Source organism: Candoia aspera, chromosome 1 (assembly GCF_035149785.1).
Source record: "Candoia aspera isolate rCanAsp1 chromosome 1, rCanAsp1.hap2, whole genome shotgun sequence".
Taxonomy (NCBI): Eukaryota; Metazoa; Chordata; class Lepidosauria; order Squamata; family Boidae; genus Candoia; species Candoia aspera.
In genome coordinates, this window is record NC_086153.1 from 8415307 (window position 1) to 8436524 (window position 21218).

Here is a 21218-nt window from a genome sequence, read left to right on the forward strand (position 1 = left end):
TCTTAATAAAAAACTATTTTCTATTTTAATTATCTATTTTCTGTAAGCTCTTGACCTACACTACATTCTTTAAAGTCCAATTTCACTGTATTTTCATGTCTTTCTCTTTTGTATCTCCAATAGATTTGTTTACGGCTGACTTCTATATTTCTGTTGTCTTAATTCTCGTATATCTCTAGTGTCACTCTCTATAGAGAAGGAGCTATAGCTAGTCCTCGCTTAATGACTGCCCTGTTTAGTGACCATTCAAAGTTATGACAGTGCTGAAAAAGTAACTTTATGACCAGTCGTTGCACTTATGATCATTGCATGTCATGAGCACTGATGGTGAGCAGGAGGGGGCCCCTATTCAGGGGGGGAAATGCATGCGTAGTAGAGAGAATTTTAGCTGTCATTCAAAGAGACACAGAACAGACCCGCCTTGACTTTTGGGGTTTATCTGTCTGGGTTTTTCTGTATGGGCTTCTTCAGTTTGTTAGGATTTTCTGTCTACTGTAGCAGTAATAAAACACTAGAGACCTATTCCTCGTCTTGGCGTGGTTCCTTCTTGTCAGGACATTGCAGTGTCCCTGCAGTCACGTGAATGAAATTCAGGCGCTTTGCAACTGGCAAGTGTTTACAACCATCGCAGCATCCCATGGTCATGTGATCACCATTTGTGCACTTCACAGCCAGCTTCTGACAAGCAGAGTCAATGGAGAAGCTGGCAGTAAAATTGCAAGTTGTGGTCATGTGCCGGTGATTCGCTTAATCACAGTGGAAGTGAGGCCGTAAGCCCACGGTGGTCATGTGATGTCTTACTTAATGACTGCATTGCTTAGTGACAGAGTTGCTGGTCCCAACTGTAGTCGTTAAGCAAGGACTACCTGTACTCCTTTTTCTACAGACTTTGATCTGTCTGTTATCTTTTTTTAGTTTCTGTTTTCTATTTCTGCTCTGCCCAAGCCTTTAATTTTCCTTCGTCTTTTCTGCTTGTGTGTTCCTGGCTGGGCTTCTGGACTCTTCTCCCCTTCTGACTCTCGGCTCCATCTGAGGGAAATGGCAGGAGGAATTCTTCCCTCAAGCTGGTTCTGAGGGAAGGGAAAAAAACCTTCTCTCTCCCCAGTTTTCTCAGCTTCTGCCTCCTTTCCGGTTGCCTCTTTCTCAGCAGGGCTGCCTATCTTTCAGTTTGCCTCTTTATTTGACTTCTGGGTTGTGGCTTTGCTTATTCAGCCTCTTCCTCGCGAGGCCTGTGGCTGCAGAACTCCCAGGCAGCCATCTTGTTTCCCTCCTTCTTGCCTCCTGCCCAATGCTGCTCTTTGATTGGCCTCTGCTGTTTGATCGGCAGCTGGGCTGTCCTGGCGACAGGGGAGGGCCAAGAAGGGAGGGGGAGGAAGGAGCACAGGGGCTTACTATCTGCTCAGGCAGTCTGTCCTTCCACGCCTACATTTCTATTTTACGCATTCTTTTTTGTTCGTTCCTTTAAACCTTTTTTTTAAAGTGAGACATAACTGGATTCATCCTAGTTTCCTGCAACTACCAGCTTCCACCACTCCTTGCACAAAATGTGGCTTGAGCAAGTTTGCTTTGTCCCACCCTGGCCTATGGCTTTGGCAGGAAGTGAAGGTGCAGGCCTCAATTAACTTGGGGCTTATTTTAATTTAAAGTGAAGTTTAACCTACTTGGTTATGCATCTGGATCACTGCATCTGGCTATTGTTTCTGATGCCGTTTGTACCCGCTTGAATTCAGCAGCAGAGGCTGCCTGGAAGGGAAAAGGGCTCAATGGTGAGCCATGAATGGATGAAATGGGCAGTCTCCTTTGAGAGCTGGTAATTTTGATTAAGTTCTGCAAAGGAATGGTTATTCAGTTATCAGGTAATTCAATCTCACTCAATAGTGAAGTATTGATCCCCAGCAGAGGCTGAACGGGAGGATACGAGGCAGAGCAGTAAATCATGCAGAGACACAGTGGTAACCAACTCTAGGGTTCATTGCTTTGGCCAACTCAGGGGCATTATGTTTTTAAATTAATTAATTAAATTTATTAATTCCATCAGGCACCAACAAAAAGTGTGGGAACATCTAGCCCAGCATAATGCGTCTCTTTTAAGAGGAATACAGCAACCTCACTTCTATTAAGGAGCAAGTTTTCTGTGTTGAATTAAGATTCTAAACCCGATTCAGGGGAATTCTTTCTATTGATTTTAACCTAGATCGAGCTCTCAGCCCTCTGTTGCCTAACACACTATTTATTCTTTCTCTAAGGATTCATTCCTGCAATTGTGTTCATTTTTACAAAGCTGTTGCGCAGCCCGGCAACATGCTCAATTATTTTGCTGACATAACGTGTCCCTTCCATTTCAGATGAGATTTAGATGTCCATATTGTTTGCTATTAATCATCATTGAGAGATGGAACATTAAACGCTTGGATGAATTTTGATTACTAATTCAGAAGGGATGGATCTGGGCATGGAAAACAAAACACTGGTGGCCAAACATGGCTTTATAGCTGTAAATGCATGCAAACATTAAGTGGTCTCTTTAATATGCATTTTCTGCAACTAAACTTTCAGAATTTCATTGGATCATTCAGAAGTTAGTTTTGCTAACTGCTGCTCTTCAAAAAACAATACTAATGTGTTTCTGACTAAGGGAGCAGGGTACAACATAATTGACGATTTCACAATGAAATGTCATTCGGTTACATTTTGCTTTTAAATAAAGGCTCACTTCAGAATCAATGAGATGGGTTTCTCACATTGCCTTTGAGGGGTCTTTTTCCAACAATGAATAACTGGATCATATAAGAGAACAGTCATTCCAACAGTAAAGAGGTAAAGCATGGCCAACTCTGTTCGAAAAACAGTCAGTCTTCAAGGCCCTGAATTTCTCTGGATACGCCTTGTGGTTTCTTGTATGTTGCTTATGAAAAAAACACTGCCGCTTTGTTTGGGTTTTGGAAGAAAGCCAAGTTATTTTTGTCTGCGAGTTCCAGAAGGAAAAAAAAAGCCTTTGTTTCTTTCTTGAGTAGAAGGGTCAGCCCTCTGAGGTAGTCCCGACAAGAAGCACCAACCGGGAATACTAAAACTATTGTAAAGTTACACTAACAGCATCTTGCAAGTCTGAAAGTTTCTCTCTCCTCCCTTACTTTTACTCTCCTGAAAACTAGGCAGGGACCCTTCTGAGATGCTTTCTCCACTCCCACCCCTCCTTCGGACTCAGATTTTGCTTATCAGACTGTTGTCTAGGGTCTTCCTCCTGTCTCCCAAGGTCGTTCCCACATACCATTACAAGAAGGCCCACTGTATCTTGGCTGCAATCATCAATACAACTGCTCAATGGCAGCAAGAAGATACAAACAGTACTAGCTCCCTGCTTCCATCTAGCACTCATTTGGAGTTCTGCAGCCCAGGTGACAGCCCTATTAGTAGTGGGGGCTCTGACCTTGAAGAAGGAATCTCAGTGTCACAGCTCCTTCTGCTATTATGATGACTGCTACTAGTAAAAGCTGCCACTCCCCACCCCACCCCACCCGTTTTTTTTCTGAAAAGGAAAGAAAACTCCGTATTCTTTGAATGAGGGAAGGAACAAATAGGGGTTGGGTTGGGGAAAACAGTATAAGAAGGTTGAAGGAGGGTGGCCAGGAAGGGAGCTTGGGAGACGGGTGGAAAAGCAGGTGAGGGAATAAGATGAGCAGCTAAGTGCAGGTTCAGGGAAAGGTTGGGGATGTGGAGGTACAAGGGTGTGTGGTGGGTTGCAGTAGACACTATTGCTGATACCAGCACTTGCGGGGGAGGCATTTTGTGCACTTTTCCAGTTGCATTGAGCCATGACTGACTTTCAAGAAGAGTGTTGGAGACATACGTGTGAGGATCTCTCACAACTTCAACCAAGATGGTCCTTTCTACCCCAGAACTTCTCGCTTCTGGGGCAGCAACTGCAATGAGAGAAGTAGCGAATGGGGAGAGGTTACCCCATTTCCCTGCTTCTAATTATTGTTCCCCAGCCAGTTTTTCTCATCAACACATCTGCAACTTTGCAAAGAGAAAAGGCTGGGGGGGGGGGGAGAATCTGTAGTGGACTGGGACCCTAACCAGCCATCAAGAAGGGACTTTTTTCTGTTTAAAAGGGACATAAAGGGGACATAGCGTAATCACAGTTTGGGTTTCATACAAAACATTTTCTCCAGGGTGCAATACATGGGCCACTGCCTGCCCTTTGAGGTGGGCCAGGTCAAGAAACAGACACGGCAGGAATTCCAGGTCTATTACTTTATTGTAGCGCATACTACACTGACAAAATCTTGAAAGTTTGTCCAAGTTTCTCTATCTTTCAGACCGATGGGTTGCACTGAACAAAATCAGAGGGGGTTGACTTTCTTACTTACACTTCCTTTAATCTCAGGACTTTGTCATCTTTTCTCTAAGTCTTTCCTTAACGGCTCTCTCATACCTGCCCCAAACTCAGCTCTACAATCTTTTATGGCCACGTTTCATGTACAAAAGAGATGTATCCGCTGCCTTCCAAAAGGAGTGGAGCTGCACCTCCCCGAATTCCTCTGTCCAGGGCTACCACATCTGGGCTGCCAAAATGTGGATCACCACCAGGTGGCAGTTTTTGCTGACATTTAATGCCACCCAGTTTTGTAGCCAAATGACCAGGCTCAAATTAACCCACTTTGGACACCTTATGCAAAGATCTGGCTCTCTGGAGAAGGCTCTGATGCTGGGAAAGGTGGAAGGAAGAAGGAGGATGACCAGCAGCAAGGTGGGTGGACTCAGTTACAGAAGCAATGGGTGCGCCGTTGGAAGACCTGAAGGACCAGGTTGGGGACAGATCATCTTAGATCAGTGGCCCATCTACTGCACCCATGTGGTCACTCGGAGTCGAAAACAACTTGATGGCACATAATTAATAAATCAGTTTTGTAACCAGATCTGGTAGTCCCAAGTATGGCCAAAGGATGGGAATTCAAAGTTTTTGTTCTATCATATTTGGAAAACAACACCAGATTAGGAAAGACCTTCAGGACTTGATCCTGATGCCCTTCAGATGTTAAGCTATAATTTCCATGTCTCATCAGCGGGTAGCATCTGGCTCTCAGTGTTGATCTTGGAAGATTATCAGGGTTAGTCTTGGTTAGTAAGTAGATTTGAAACAACTTGGCAATTCTGGGGTTGTAGGCTACACTGAGAAGTCGAAGAAACATCCAGGAAGACAGCAAAAGCCATCCACTTCCATAATGGTGCCAAGAAACTGCCTAGATTTCATCACCATGAATGAAGCTTGGCTCAGTTTCTGTAATTCCCACCAGCATAGTCAAAGGTTAAGCACTGGTTTCCCTACCCAGATGCCCTCCAAATGGAGTGGCTGAGAATTCAGGGAGGTGCCGTCCCACAGCTTTGTATTAGGGTTTACACGGGTTGTATTTATTAATTGATAATTTTGATAATTTGATAATGATTGTAATGTGATATATTAAAGTTGGATGACTGATGTGGCATCAAAGCATCCATAATCAATCAATAAATGCCACCAGATTAGGAAGCTGCTTTAGCTAACTCAAATAAAGGCACACTTGGTTCCAGAATAAACCACAGAACTTCCTGCCCTTTAACATCACAAGGGAAACAGAAGCTTGAAACCAATCTACTGGGATCAGTGAACACAAATAAGGACACCTGTGTCCCCACCCCACCTCTGCTGCGGTCCTTCACTCCCCACCTCCAACAACAAAGACAAAATATACAGCTGACTGGATAGTAGTTCTCATCCATATATCCCATCACAGAACATTTCTCGAGGTCAGGCAGATGAAATCATAAATTTATAATACAACATTACTTCAATTTTCCTCTTCATTTGCCGCTGCAATGCCCAGCTCTGCTCTAACGAGTCAGAGCCTGATCTGCACGGGGGAAATTGGCTGGCTGAATATCAATAGCACATTAACATCGTGCTCATGTGGATGCTTCATCAAGCCAAATTATGGGCAGGCCGGCCCATCCGCCATTTCCCATTTAGCCCCCATTCTTGCCCGGCAATGGGCACTGAGCAATTTATTTGCTTCAGTACTTCTGGCGAATGATCAATCTTGCAGTAATTATCTCTTGTCACTAAACTGAGAAATCAAGGCTCTGCCTGGATTACCTCCCTTGAAGAGAGAACTTCGTATCCATGAAAGGACAGGCCTAAATCATCCAACAGACGTGCTTTTTGCAACGCAACTTCTTCACCAACCTTTCCCCAGGCTTATTAGTGACAGGGGTGCCAAGCTAAGTCTACTGTTCCAAGGCCCTCTGTTGCTGGTGGTTAGATTCAAATCTTTTCCTCTGTGGCTGGGAATTGTGGCCACTGTAATCCCAAATCCATCTGCAGGTTGCCTAATTTAGGTTGCACTAAATGGATTGGGAATGCCATCACATGTTACCAGGTTTAGATGGCCCTAAATCAGTGTTTTTCAAACTTGGCAACTTTAAGTCGTGTGGACTTCAACTCACAGAACCCCCCAGCCAGTATGCTGGCTGGGGAATTCTGGAAGTTGAAGTCCACACATCTTAAAGTTGCCAGGCTTGAAAAACACTGCCCTAAATTGTAGACAGTCCTAAAGGAAACCAGTGTTTCAGAGAGCACTGCTCAGCTGACCTTGGCTGATTAGCTATGCAGGATTGTTGGGCTGGTTAATATTTAGTTTGGGGATCATCTGGGAATAAATAAAATAAATAATTACATTTCAGGGTTGTTGACTAGACTGGAAAGTCAAAAAACATCCCTTAAGAAGGCCCTGGCAAACCACTTCTGTACTGTTGCCAAACAAATTAGATGGATGATGGATCAGCTGGAGTTAAGCTTGACTTAAAGAGATCTCTACCTATAAAGGGAGCCAGGCAGAAAGAAATCTCTTAAATTGCCTGCCAGAACAGAGCTTGAACGCTGTGGAAAATGAAAATGGAGGTTCCTATATCTTGTCTTGCCAGTGACTTTATCATAGACTGGGAAGGTTGCGAAAGGAATGGAAGAGAGAGCAGACACTGACAATCAAGAGACAGAAGGTAAGCCTATTGGTTGCTCATCCCATGGCAACCTTGCCCAGGTGACAAGAAAGCAGAGAAGCATTTCAAATCATTCAAAGAGGCTTTGCCTTGATTGACTCTATAAATGAAGATGGGAAACTCATCTTGCAGTTTTTAAGATCCTGTATGTGTACTTCTTGCTTCCTCGATCTTGCGTAGTGATACGGAGACTATGGTGTAGGATGGGGGGAGTCACTACAGAGCATCTTGTCAAGGGCAGCCTCAAACCTGGAGCCAGTCCAATGTCCATTAACACAACGTCTGTAGTTGCATAATACTTTTCATTAGGTCAATTAAAAACATAGTACACAACATGCAAGGCTTCATTAGTCTTAAACTTGGTCCTTTGTGGGATGGAGGTGGAGTGGTTGCTACTGTTATTGCTTAGCGTGTTATGCAAACCCAATCCATTTCATTACTTCATAGCTCAACGTGTTGTTTGAAACAAGAAAATGTGTTAATAAAAGAACAAGTTAAGTGTATTAATACTGAGGCAGAAGCCTAAGAATGGGCCTCCAGGGAAGAAATTCTGAGACCTGTGCTGAAGTCAGGGATTGCTTAGTGAGGAGGAGGAGGAGGAGACGGCAAGGGGAATTATGTTTTCAAAATTTTGGGACTTATCTTGGAATATTAAACATAAGCAGAAGTCTGTCTACTCCTTTACTCACCTAGACAGAAAGGGAAGCCATACAGGTAGTCCTCGACTTATAACCATTCGTTTAGTGACTGTTCAAAATTACGATGGTGCTGGAAAAAGTGACTTAAGGCCAGTCCTCACACTTACTATTATCACAGCATCCCTACAGTCACATGATCAAAATTCAGGTGCTTGGCAACCGGCATGTATTTATGATGGTTGCAGTGTCCTGGGGTCACATGATTGCCATTTGCGGCCTCCCCAGCTGGCTTCCGAGAAGCAAAGTCAATGGGGGAAGCTGGATCCGCTTAATGACCACGCAATTCACTTAACAACCTCAGTGATTTGCTTAACAACTGCAGCAAAAAAGGTTGTAAAATCAGGCATGACTCACTTAACCACCACCTTACTTAGCGATGGAAGTTCCAGTCCCAACTGCGGTTGTAAGTTGAGGACTACCTGTATAGCATAATGGTGAACCTTGCCCACTAAAATATAGCCTGAATGCATCATGCAAACTGATTCAGAAAATTATCCCAACTCTTTGCCTCTCTCATGTCCAGTTGGGACAAGGAGAGAACAAATATATCTACTGAGATTTTGGGAAGGCCACAAGACCACCCTTTCATCACCCTTTCGCATATTATGAATGGCTTTAGGCTGATTTCACAGTACTGTTTAAAGACCTAAATCTCATCCAAAGCATGGGAATTCTGATTAAAGAAGGAAGAAAGGGTTTTTTGCTTGGATTGGCCTCTTGCCCCCAGAAGATCAGAGGCAATTCCTCTCTGCTGTACCCTGGGTTTTGCTCAAACTATCCTTCTTCGTCATTACAAAAGTGGCAACTAGAAACAATATAAAGTTCATGCTTTGGGTTCCTGAGATGGTTTCTAATGGCTCTTTATGTTAATCGTGGTCTTAGGCTCACTTTTCCTTCACTTTCCTGGGTAAGGAGTGTCTCCTCTAGAAGAATGACTTTTCTTTGAAGGGCACAAATGTCTTTTATGCATGAATGCAGCCTCATCTAGGTGTGCACTAACGCACAGCTGGGGTCTGGCTCCCACAGTAATATTAAAAAGTCAGTCACAGATTTCCTGAAATGAGATGTTCACATCAGGTAGTATTTCAGTGGTCTGGAGATATAAATTTTACTAACAGAGGTTTTTGTAGCCTGGGAGGGAAGGGAGCTGGGGAGTTCAAAGCTTCAAATCTAGCATTTAAGAGCGTTGCCGTGAGGAGGGGAGGGGAGGGGAGGGGAGAAGATAGCACTACAGGGGAGGACATACAGACCAAAATATTAAGAGCCATCTTGAAAATGAAAAATGGACCCAATACTCAAATCATACCCTACATGTCTTCTTTGGGCACCCTCTTCTTGAGAGATTAAAAGAACTTGCCACTTTTTGCACGACAGGCCCTATACTGCTGGAGGATCTCTTTGAAAATTTTAGCAGAAATTTCAGTGATAGGATTTTCTCATAGCTCCTTCCAGAGTATAAGAGGGACTCAAAACATGGAAATTATTCTTTCCCTAGGGGGCTTGGGAACTTTAAGGGGCAAAGTAAGTATCTTAAACCTCACATTCCCTGAGACCCCCACTCCCCCAAGTTGGCCCTGGCCCTGTGCACTTTTTGAGTCCATGCTCAATATACACAGCAAAGCCTGAGGCGAGCAAAGCTGAAGGAAAGGCTATGCCTCTAATGTAGACAGAAAGTACTGCCCCAAAGGAGCAGGCCAATGTGTAGACTTAGTGTGAGCTCTCCAAAATTCAGCTGGGTTAAATGTTGGCTAACCAAATGCTCAGGCATTACTGCCTTGGTATCAGTATTTAAACTGTCGGCAGCCCACTGCTCATTCCTTTTGATACGAATCTCTCCATAGAGAACAGGCAATTTCTAACAAAATCTTTTTATCAATGGTCTGGCTTTTGCACTGATTGTCACCGAAAAAGATTTCCAATAGCATTCACTGAGAACAGGGTAGCAACATAATTTCCTGGGGAGGATCTTGGGAAGAGATTCTACTTTCCAGGTCAGTTAAGTTTCAGGAATCTTCTTTGACCAGCTGAAACTGGCAAGCCTTTCTTATTCCCCCTCCCCCCAGTATCTGGAGATGGTGATATCCAAGCCTGCACAAGCCTCTTTTGGTTTCCTAACTTCTCCTTCGTTCCATGCTCAACGTGCATGGAATGGAATCACATGACTAAAGGTCTTTAAGATCCTGGCTATCAAGCCATATCACGGCCTCCCTATGCTAATTTTGCCTGATGAGTTAATTACACCCTTCTTCCGTTCATGGGTGGAATTTCACTGCTGTGCAGTTGACGGGTTAGCAAAGGAAGATTTTGACTGCATGCTGAGAATCCACTGACAGCCATCGACCTTGAAGCTGACTTGGGAGAAGCAATGGGAACACTTGCAGATAAAGGACCAGGCACCCTCAGACTTTTTCTGCTGGCTGCAACTTGGCTGCTTCATAACGAAGCCACCACAATAATGCTAGGAGCTCAGAGAGGGGCCGAGCCGACGGGTCCAGGAAAGAGCTGGAGCAGATAATTAAGCATCTGGCCTTCATCATGAATCAATCACTCATTCAGAGCAAATCAGGATGATTTAAAATTAATAGGATCACATTAGAAGTCACCCTGCAAAAACCAGTGCAACAGAACCAATTTGGATCTCTTAATGAATCTGTGCACCCTACGTGCACTAACAGGCACCTGTGTGGTAGAAGGCGGCTTGCCAAAATCTACACTTCCATTCAACTGAAGGAGGTTTCAGTTTGCAGTTTCCATACTCAACACCATTTTAGCATCTCATATAATGCAAGAGTCAACCTAAGCACAAGTGACTCATAAACATATCTCAGGGTCAAACTTTTCTAATTAGAGGTGAGTCCTGGCTTTCAAAGCCCTTTTCAATTTTTCTGCCAATAATATGAATGGTAGAGAACCTCATCAGTAGAACAGAAATGTTTCCTGGTGGGTGAGTTCCTGCTCTGAATATAAGTATTGTCCATTGAGAAGGATGAGCAGAAGAATGGAGAAGCAGCAGATCCTAACTGCAAGCTTCTAGGGAAAGGAACTTAGGCTTCTTACTCAACTGCTGCCACATTAAAACAAAAACCCAACAACAAAAACAAAAGATATTCTGGGATCAAAGGTAATATTCCCCTAAATACCAGATGTCACAGAACTTGAGCAAGAAGGAGCTGTGTAGACAGAAAGGCAACACACAACAAAAAAATTGGCAATCAGCACTGCTGTTAATATTCATTAATACATGAAAGTTGTGTTTGTGGGTTCCAAGAGATGTCTGGTGGGGCACCCTGGAAAGAGTGCTGGAGTGGATTGGCCTTGTTATTATCTAGCCAGTTTTTTTGTATATTTTTGCACAGTTGAACTGGATAGGGAACAAGGGGACTTGGGCCTTTTTCACCCTGATGTGTAAGTGAGCTCCATGTGACTGGAAGCATTCATGATGAATGTAGAGCTGGAAGGTCATAACGCAGCCATCTGTCTTGACAGTGATCCTGTAATATCAAAGGGATTTACTAACCAGTTGGGTTCACTTGGCATGGTTAGCTCTAAAGATCAGAAACATAACTCAGCAAATGTTTGACGCCTTCCTAATGAGGAGAAGGCTTTGGGAAGAGTTCTCCCAGGTTCCAAAGGTGAGAGAAATGACCAAATAGGTGTATGATGAGTGAGGCCTAGACAGATCGCAAGGAGTTTACGCAATGCCATAAGCTGCCTCTATTAGAAGCCATTTTCCACAAAACATATTCCTTGCATGCAGATGATCCAAAGCTCAGCATCTCCCAACTGTAATGAAAAAGGGATGGGGTGCAATTTAAAGGTGATAACCAGCCCTGAATTGCACGGGGCCAGGTTATTGCGGGACCTCCTCTCCCTGAGGATATCTGCCAGGTCCGATAGGGTGGGCATGCTCCAGGTTCCTTCCCTGAAATGTGGCCATCCAGTGGGGCCTAGGCAACACTCCTTTTTAGTAGTGTCCCCTGCCCTTTGGAACATCCTTCTCCCTGAGGGCCAGCAGGAGCCTATTCCCCTAGCTTCTGAGAGGCCCTGAGGCCCTGGCTTTTCCCACAAGTATCGGGGTAGTATAAGGCTGGAGCCCAGAAAAGTTGGTTGTGGATGTGAGGAGTTTGTTGGTTTTGGGGTTGCTGGGAGTTTTTATGCTGGTTTTAATGTTTTCACTGTTTTCAATATTGTTTGTAAACTGCCCAGGGTTGTGCTACAGAAGATAAGTGGCAATATAAATCAAATAAATAAATATTTGCCAGGATTTTAGGGTGCCTCTGCTTGTCAGAGTACAGGTAGTCCTCACTTAACAACCATTTAGTGATGGTTCAGACTTACAACGGTGTTGAGGGGGAAAAAAACGACTTACGACCGGTTCTCACACTTATGACCGTCGCAGCATCCCAATGGTCATGTGATCATGATTTGGGCGCTTGGCAACCATTCGCATTTATGACGGTTGCAGTATCCCATGGTCATAGGACTGCCATTTTCAATCTTCGTGGCCAGCAAAATCAGTGGGGAACCGTGTGTTTCGCTTAACAACCATGTGGTTCGCTTAACGCCCGTGGAGATTCACTTAATGTCCACCACAAAAAAGGGTTGTAAAATCAGGTTGGATGCTTAATAACCGCTTCACTTAGCAACCAAAATTCTGGTCCCAATTGTGGTTGTTAAGTGAGGACTATCTGTAGGCAATGCTAAGTTATACAACTCAGTGGACTGATCCGTTTTAAGGCAGCTGCTGAGATTTCTCCCATAAAGTTGCAGCAATGATACTCATCTTCATTGCAAATCTTACTATCTTGGGCAAGTATGGAGGACTATAGCACGTACCCACTCTGTGCCCTTCGTACACATGACAAAGAATCTCACCAGGAGGAAAGACAAGTATACCTGGAGACAAATGGGCTGCTAAAAGAAAGAGAGAGACTTTTGGAGGGAAGGCCCAAGTATGACTCATTATGTCAGTTAAAACTCCTGCGTTAGGCGTAGATCAAACAACTAGCAGGACCAAAGCATTAACTTGCTAATACAAAGCAAAGAAGGGTTAGGTGGAAAAGTAAAAGTCCAATTCTGGGGAATGGGGAAAACGTTAACTGTGGATAAACCGCTTCTTGACATCCCCCTCCTCTGAGCCATCTGTCAGCCCAACTACCCAGGTACACCCACATAGGCACGTATGCAGAGATACTTGCTCTACCGACCCTAAGCAATTCTTCAGTAATATAGGGAAAACTAAGCATAATCAAATGAGAGCCAATTATGACTGAGAATGATCTATCACACAAAGAGAATCTCACTATTAAATACGATTTATCCTGTTTAATTAGTATTTTCTGGACACAATGGTCTGGACTCAAATACCACCTTCTCTCCTTGGAATGTCTAATTAGTGCCACAACCCATGCTATTAGGCTTCTCCCCAGGCTTCCTCCAGCTTTTGTGCCATTTAAAGCCACAAAAGTTTGTAATTGTCTCCACTAAACTGTCAAAGATACCTTGGAGAACCTGTGACTTAATTTCCCCACCACAAAAATGGAGAAAAAAGCATTTTTTAACCACAAATTTGTTTTTTATGAATGTGAGAACAGCTTACTGGAAATATCCATTTAAATGCAAATTTTGATATTCCAAAGAGGGCATGGGCCCAGCAAGCATAGATCCTCTCCTTGCTGGTGTGGCCTCCTGTACAAGTCAGGTAAATTCTGAACCTAGCAATTTGATACAGGTAGTCCTCAACTTACAACTGTTTGCTTAACGACGGTCCAAAGTTATGATGGCCTCGGAATGGGTGCTTTACGGCCTATAAAGCACTTCCGAGCATCACAAAACATTGCATCCCCCCCAAGGTCACGCAATCGCATTTCGGGCTCTGGCAACTCACATTTACGACTGGTTGCAGCATCCTGTGGTCATGTGATTGAAGTTTGCGACATTTTTTGCCATTTTCTGACAAAAAGCACCAATTGGGGAAGCTGGATTTGCTTAACGACCCCTGTAAAAATGGTCGTAAAATCAGGTCTGGTCACATGGTGACTCGACTTATGACTGCAATGACTTACGATGGAAATTCTGGTCCCAACTGTGGTTGTAAGTCAAGGACTACCTGTAATCCATTGAAAAAGCATCATATAGGTTCTTGCCAATTGCTCAGCTACTGTAAGCATTGCAGAGCATTGGAATCTGTACTGGCTACAGAGATAAATTATAGTCAATTATTCATTCTCTTGCATACTTACCCAACATTCCCATTCCAAGCATAAAAGCATCCATGGTATATGGTAATCCACGAGCTCTCCCTCTTGTCCCGGGTGGAAACATAACTTCTTTAGGTTGTGCTTTCTTACATTCCACCTATTAAGCAGAAATGCGTACAAATGAAATGCAAATGAATTCAGGCAAAATGTCAAATCCTGAACTGGTTACGATGTGCGGGTGAGATTTGGGTTATTTTTAGCACTCTTCTGTAAATGTAAATTTTAAAAAGGCCAGAGAGTGATTTCCAGAGAGTAAATAGGCACAATATCGCTTTGGAAAATGCCCACGCTTACTCAGCTAAGACAAAAAGGAAGAATATGTTGATAAATTGTACAGCTAATTTTTTAAAAATCCATTCAATCGTGTCCAATTCTCGGAGACTGCCTGGCAAGGCCCTGCAGTTTTCTTGGCAAGGTTTTTCAGGAGTGGTTTGCTATTGCCTCCTTCCTAGGGCTGAGAGAGAGGGACTGGCCCAAGGTCCCCAAGCTGGCTTTGTGCCTAAGGTGGGACTAGAACTCACAGTCTCCCGGTTTCTAACCTGGTACCCTAACCACTACACCAGACTGGCTCTCACGGCTAAAATGTGAAAAAGTGAAAGGTCCCCTGTGCAAGCACCGAGTCATGTCTGACCCTTTGGAGGGACGCTGCTTTTGTGACGTTTTCTTGGCAGACTATAGAGCGGGGTGGTTTGCCATTGCCTTCCCCAGTTGTCACCTTCCCCAGCCAGCTGGGTACTCATTTTACCGACCTCGGGATGGAAGGCTGAGTCGACCTGAGCCGGCTACCCGAGAATCCAGCTTCCTCTGGGATCGAACCCAGGTCGTGGGAGGAGTTTTGGCTGCAATACTGCTGCCTACCGCTCTCCGCCACACGAGGCTCTTAAATAGCTAAAATACAACCACCAAAATATACATTAAAATAAGATGCACAGAAGTTGAGGGCATCTCTATGCCATCTGTTCCTAATGAAATGATAGTGTGATTACTGCAGTTTGGGCTGTTCAAGAATAAGGGCATCGGGGTAGGGTGGGGAGAGTAAAACAAATCAAGATAGCAGCTGTGAAAAAAGGGAAAGGCATCGGTCTCAGGCTCATAGGCACCATCTTGAATTTTTTTGCATCCTCCCATGGATGCCCCTCTTCCAGATCAAGGCATTTGACCACAGAGCAGGACTCCTTTACTTTATGGAAGATACATGCAAAAATAGAACAGGAAGTGTTGGCAGAATGCTGGGAAAGCCTTTAGCCCAGGAGAGATCAGAAAAGTCACACACACCAGGCATATCTATAAAAATAATTTATTTACAGAAAGCAAAACAAAAGCAAAACATATTTAAAGGACTTAGCTCTCATTGAGAGCAAGCCTGGCTTGCTACATATCGGCAGAGAGAAAAAAAAGGAAGCAAGAAACAAGTCTGGGCAGGATCCTCCCCCCAGGCGATTTGCATGAAGCACGTGAAAGGAGACAATCAAATACAACCTCTTCACCCGGCCAAAATGATTAGGTACAATAGCAGTCTTAATCGTTAGTAGGAAAACCTCAACACTCCCCTTTTTATACTACAGATTAAGATGCAAACCAATCTTCTCTGACAACTTTGTGTGTCTTGGTACAGGAAGAGGTTTGGTTAAAATATCAGCAATCATGTCTTTTGATTCACAATATTTTAACATTATTTCTCCTTTGCTTATCATATCTTTGATATATTGATATCTAATATCAATATGTTTTGTTCTATTTCTGCAGGCTTCAGATTTTGCCATAGCAATGCAAGCTTGATTATCCTCATAAACAGTTATAGGCTGGTTAACTTCCATGCCTATGTCTTTTAACAAATGTTTAAACCATGTAACCTCATTACAGGTTTGTGTTAGAGAATAAAACTCTGCTTCTGCAGTGGAAAGAGCAACAAGTGTTTGTTTTCTAGAATGCCAGCCTAAGCTAGATCCAGCAAATTGAATTAAAATCCCAGAAGTGGATTTTCTGTCACTGACATCTGCTCCCCAGTCAGAATCGCAAAAGCCTGCGATTTCTCAGTTCCAGAGGCATTTAGCTTCAGGCAATAATTCTTTGTTCCTTGCAAATACCTCATTAACCTCTTCAATGCTGCTTTTCCAGTAGATGTAGGCTTCTCTACCTGTCTACTTAAAATGGCCACAGAATTTGAGATATCTGGGCGAGAATGATTTGCAATGTACAGTAAACTTCCAATTGCAGATCTATAGTTCTCTGCCTCAGTTAATTGAGTTTCTCCTATATCTTTCTGAAAATCTATTATCATCGGAGTAGAGACTGGTTTACAGTCTTGCATATTAAAATCCTCTAGGAGCTTTTGAATTTTACTACGTTGGTTTAACAGAAAGCTACCATCCTTGTCTCTGTGTACTTCCAAACCTAGGTAATTGGTCACAACTCCAAGGCTTTTTAATATGAAATGGCTTTTCATGCAGGCTTCAAAATCAAGCCTTTGTTTTTCTGTTGATGTGAACAGCAGCAAATCATCAACATAAATGCACAGATACATACAGCCTTGTTTGTCCTTCTTCATATATACACAGGGATCTGCTTTTCCTTTTTCAAAACCAAAATTCTGCAGTTTTTCATCTACTTTTTGATTCCAGGATCTAGCAGCTTGTTTTAACCCATAGATTGACTTCTGCAGTTCACAGACTAGATTCTCCCCTCTTGCATAGCCAGGGGGTTGCTGCATGTATAATTTGTGATCTAAATCTCCATAGAGAAATGCAGTTTGAATGTCATAGTGGTTAACTGGCATTCCTTTCAGTGCAGCAACTTTTAACAGTAATCTAATTGATTCACCTTTAGTAACTGGTGCAAAAGTCTTGTCAAAGTCTAAATCTTTCCTTTGAGTGAACCCTTTTGCAACCAACCTTGCTTTATATTTTTGGATTTTGCCATCAGCATCCCTTTTCAGTTTGAAAACCCACCTACAACCCAGACAGCGTTCATTGGGAGGTAGATTTACCAGTTTCCATGTTTTATTTTCTTTCAAGGATGCTAATTCCTGTTGCATGGCAGAATGCCAATTTTGTACAATCTCTGGTGGTAAAGCATTCACTTGTTCTAAAGACTCAGGTTCTGTGAATATGTGAAAAGCCTTTACTGTTTCAGCCTGAAAATGTGATGGAGGAACGCCTTTATTACTCCTCTGAGATCTGCGAGGTAATACAGGGCTTAAATTTTGACTCCTATCACTTTCCTGAGAAACATCTGTCTCATCAGACAGATCTTCAGTTTGCTTTTCTGGTTTAATGTCCTCATCAGGCAAAAGATCACCATCAGCAAGTCCTTGCTGTTCTCTTGTGGTGGTCAGATCAACTGGAGAGCTAGAATTTAATCTCCCCCAGTTTTGTTCAGCAAAAGAAGCGCTTTTGCTAATTATTAATTTCTCTCCCATTATGAACCTGTAGCTCCTTTGGCTTTGTTCATAGCCAACAAAGATGGCTTTCTTTGTTGTGGGGCCTCCTTTCCTTCTCTGCTGTTTTGGGATGTGAACCCATGCAGTGCTACCAAACACTCTAAGATGGTTTACCTTTGGTTTCACACCATAAAACAAATGGAATGGAGTGTCCTGAATCACAGAGTTATACAATCTGTTTTGTACATAAGTGGCAGTAGATATGGCCTCTCCCCAGTACTTAAGAGATAATTGTGAATCTTTAATCATACATTCCATCGCATTTTGCAAGGTTCTGCCCTTTCTTTCAGCAACACCATTTTGCTGAGGGGTGTAAGGGTTAGAAAGAATTTGTTCTATCCTTTTTTTCACTAGGAACCTTCTGAATTTGTGAGAAAGGTATTCTCCTCCTCTATCACATTGGAGTGCAGATACAGGCCTAGGGAATTTTCCATTTGCCCATGTCACAAAACTTTTAAATTTCTCAAATGCCTCATCTTTATGTTTTAAGATGTAGATAAATGTGTATCTTGAGAAATCATCAATGATGGTCATTGCATACCTTGCTTGTCCAAGACTTGGAGCAAAAGGACCAATAATGTCAGAGTGTACAATTTCCAAAGGTCTAGTTGTAACTCTGTCACTGTGCTTACTCACAGGAGCTTTTAGTGTTTTGCATTCTTTGCAAACTACACAGTCTAAGTATTTATCACAGGGTTTTATCTTTAGGTCAGCACACAGCTGTGGCATTTGTGCTATATACTTGAAATTAGCATGACCAAATCTCCTGTGCATCAGGTGTACACATTGGTCATGATATGGAGTGTTGCCAACTGCAGCCTTGCAGCTTGGCTTCCTTGCATTTTGCACAATGTACAAGGAGTCTTTTAACATACCAGTAGCACACAATTTCCCATTTTTTCGTATCTCACAACCATTTTTCTTAAATGTTATGATATACCCTGTTGCAGCCAATTGTGCCACAGATAAAAGGTTTGATTGTAGATTTGGCACATACAACACACCTTTTACAGTTTCTCCCAAGCAGGATAAATACAAGTCACCTTGTCCCATAATTTTGGTCACAGACCCATCAGCCAAAGATACACTTTGTCTTTCAGTTTTAGACAGTGACACAAAAGAGCTTTTACAATTACATAAATGACAATTGGCCCCAGAATCTAACACCCATACATCAGAATTACCCTTCTCAGCAACCTGTGCAATCTGGGTTGTCTGAAGAGCCTTCTTCTGTGTTGCCCTTGTGTTCTTCTTCTTTGTCTTTCTACTCTTGGGTCTCAAGGCACAGTCTCTTTGCAAATGTCCAGCTGAACCACAAGTGAAGCATTGCTGGCTGGCTAGTGCTGTGGCCTCAGGTTCCTTTTCCTTCTTTTCCCTCATTTTCTGGTATTGCAGCTTTCCAGAAGAGATGGGGGGGGGATCTTTCCTCTCTCTTCTCCCATTCAGCGAGTAAGCGCTGTGTAACATACGATGGGGTGAGGTCTGCTTCAGGCGTAGCCTCCAGGGTACAAATCAGTGTGTCCCATGTTGCATTTAGTGAGGACAGGAGGATATAGGATTTTGTGAGAGGTGTAAATTCCATTCCTCTCTCCTGCAACTCAACAAACAGCTGCTGAATATAATGCAGGTGCTCAGGAAGGCTATCTCCTTCTGCAAGGTAGGCTCTGTACAGCTTTTTCGTCAGAGTAACTTTACTCCCTGCTGTTGCCTTTACATATAAGTCTCTCAAAGCGTCCCAAAGTTGCTTTGCAGACTGCATGCCTTGCACGTGGACTAGCTGATTGTCCTCAACTCCCAAGATAATGGTGGCTCTAGCCCGCTCATCCTGTCTCAGCCATTCAGCACTGGGATTTGGGGGGGTTTGCTCACCAATTGGCAGCCAAAGATTCTCTCTGCGAAGATACATCTCCATCTTCAGGGCCCAATTCAAATAGTTGGTCTCTGATAGGCGCTCCAGAGGTATCGCTGAGGGCTGGGAGGTAGCCATGGCTTCTTCCTTCTTTTGCAAGTCACCTCAGCTGGCTTCTTTGTCCTGTAGACCAGCAGTTGCTGGAAAATCTCCAGGTGGCTCCAAAGAAAATCTTCACAGGTCTTTGCTACCTGCCTTTAAATTGTGCATGAGGTGTGGAGCTGATCTCTCTTTTCTCTCTGGGTTTTACTGGGCTGTTTACTGGGCCCATAACCTGTTGGCAGAATGCTGGGAAAGCCTTTAGCCCAGGAGAGATCAGAAAAGTCACACACACCAGGCATATCTATAAAAATAATTTATTTACAGAAAGCAAAACAAAAGCAAAACATATTTAAAGGACTTAGCTCTCATTGAGAGCAAGCCTGGCTTGCTACATATCGGCAGAGAGAGAGAAAAGTAAGAAACAAGTCTGGGCAGGATCCTCCCCCCAGGCGATTTGCATGAAGTACGTGAAAGGAGACAATCAAATACAACCTCTTCACCCGGCCAAAATGATTAGGTACAATAGCAGTCTTAATCGTTAGTAGGAAAACCTCAACAGGAAGTACCCTATGATAGTCCTTGTGACATCAAAAATCAGTTCTACAATTCCATTTCCTAAAATGATGCTGTGCACATGCACCAATTAGGTCAAAGTTGCTGGATTCTGTTAGTGGGCTGGTGGTTGAGACCCCAAGGCTACCAGTTTTGGGGGGCTTCAATTTACTGTCTGGGGATGTTGGTTGCTCAGGAGTTCATGGCCACCATGATCTGTCCCACCCATAGTGTGGGTCTCATATTGGACCTGGGTTTTATCTTAGGGTGGTTGAGATATGATCTGCTTCTGGAGAACATTGTTATTGGTCCGTTGTTGTGGTTAGGTCATTTTCTGGTTGCTTTTTTGTTCACAGGTGCCGGGAACAGGGCTTGTTAGATCAGCCTGTCTCACATCACTGATGGACCTGGATGGGTTCCAGAGGGAGCTAGGGGCAGTTTGGCTGAGGCCTTATTAGCAGTCAGGAATGGACAATGCATAGAGACCTTAGATCGGATTGCTTCTATGTGGCCTCTCCTCCTATGCTGATCCTGTGATGCAGGTTGGTTCTCTATGGAACTCCGGGAGATGAATCACCAGACGAGATGCCATTGGAGGAAGACAAAGAGCTTGAATAAGAACCCATATTAGGGATTACATCAAGGCAATAAGGGCAGTGAAACATTACTATTTCTCCACTCTTGCTGCATCTGCCAGTAGACACCTGGTGGCCCTGTTTAAGGCCACCTGGTCTCTGTTGGGGAGGGACAGGCCATGGGACCATCTGCAGGGCCTCTGTGAGGAATATTCTCACTATCTGGCAGATAAGGTCACTTGGATCTGCTCAGAGTTGGGTTCTGACCAGGCAGGTCCAGTTCAGGTTCCTGAGGCAAGTTCTGTGGGGTTAACTGGAGCAATATGTTTCTGTGACTCCTGAGGAAATGGACACCTGGACCTGTTTCAGTCAGGTTTCAGGCCAGAATTTAGTATAGAGTCTGCACTGGTTGCACTTATTGATGTTCTGTGGAAGAACCTGGATGGGGAAAGTGCATCCATCCTAATGCTCTTTGATCTCTCAGTGGCTTTCAATACCATCCAAGGGAAGGAACAGTCCCCATCCTGATAAGACCAAGTTTCTTATTTGGGCCTTCTGGTTCTGGGGATACTCCACTGTTAACTCTCGCTGGGTTGCACTTCCCCATTCGACTTGTGCACAATCTGGAAGTCCTCTTGGGCTCTCAGCTCCTGCTCAAGCAGCAGGTGGCAGCTGTGACCAAGAACGCCTTTGCACAGGTACATCTAG

General features: G+C 43.6%; 1 protein-coding gene across 10 annotated transcripts in view; it reads right to left on the reverse strand.

Annotated features, from left to right (window-relative positions):
• The window catches only part of MSI2 (musashi RNA binding protein 2), a 527555-nt gene that overhangs the window by 83134 nt on the left and 423203 nt on the right, over positions 1-21218 (reverse strand). For all 10 annotated transcript variants that reach the window (XM_063296967.1, XM_063296952.1, XM_063296934.1 and 7 more), the window contains exon 9: positions 13976-14090. In XM_063296967.1, coding sequence (XP_063153037.1) covers positions 13976-14090 — 115 coding nt within the window. The remainder of the gene's footprint in view (positions 1-13975; positions 14091-21218) is intronic.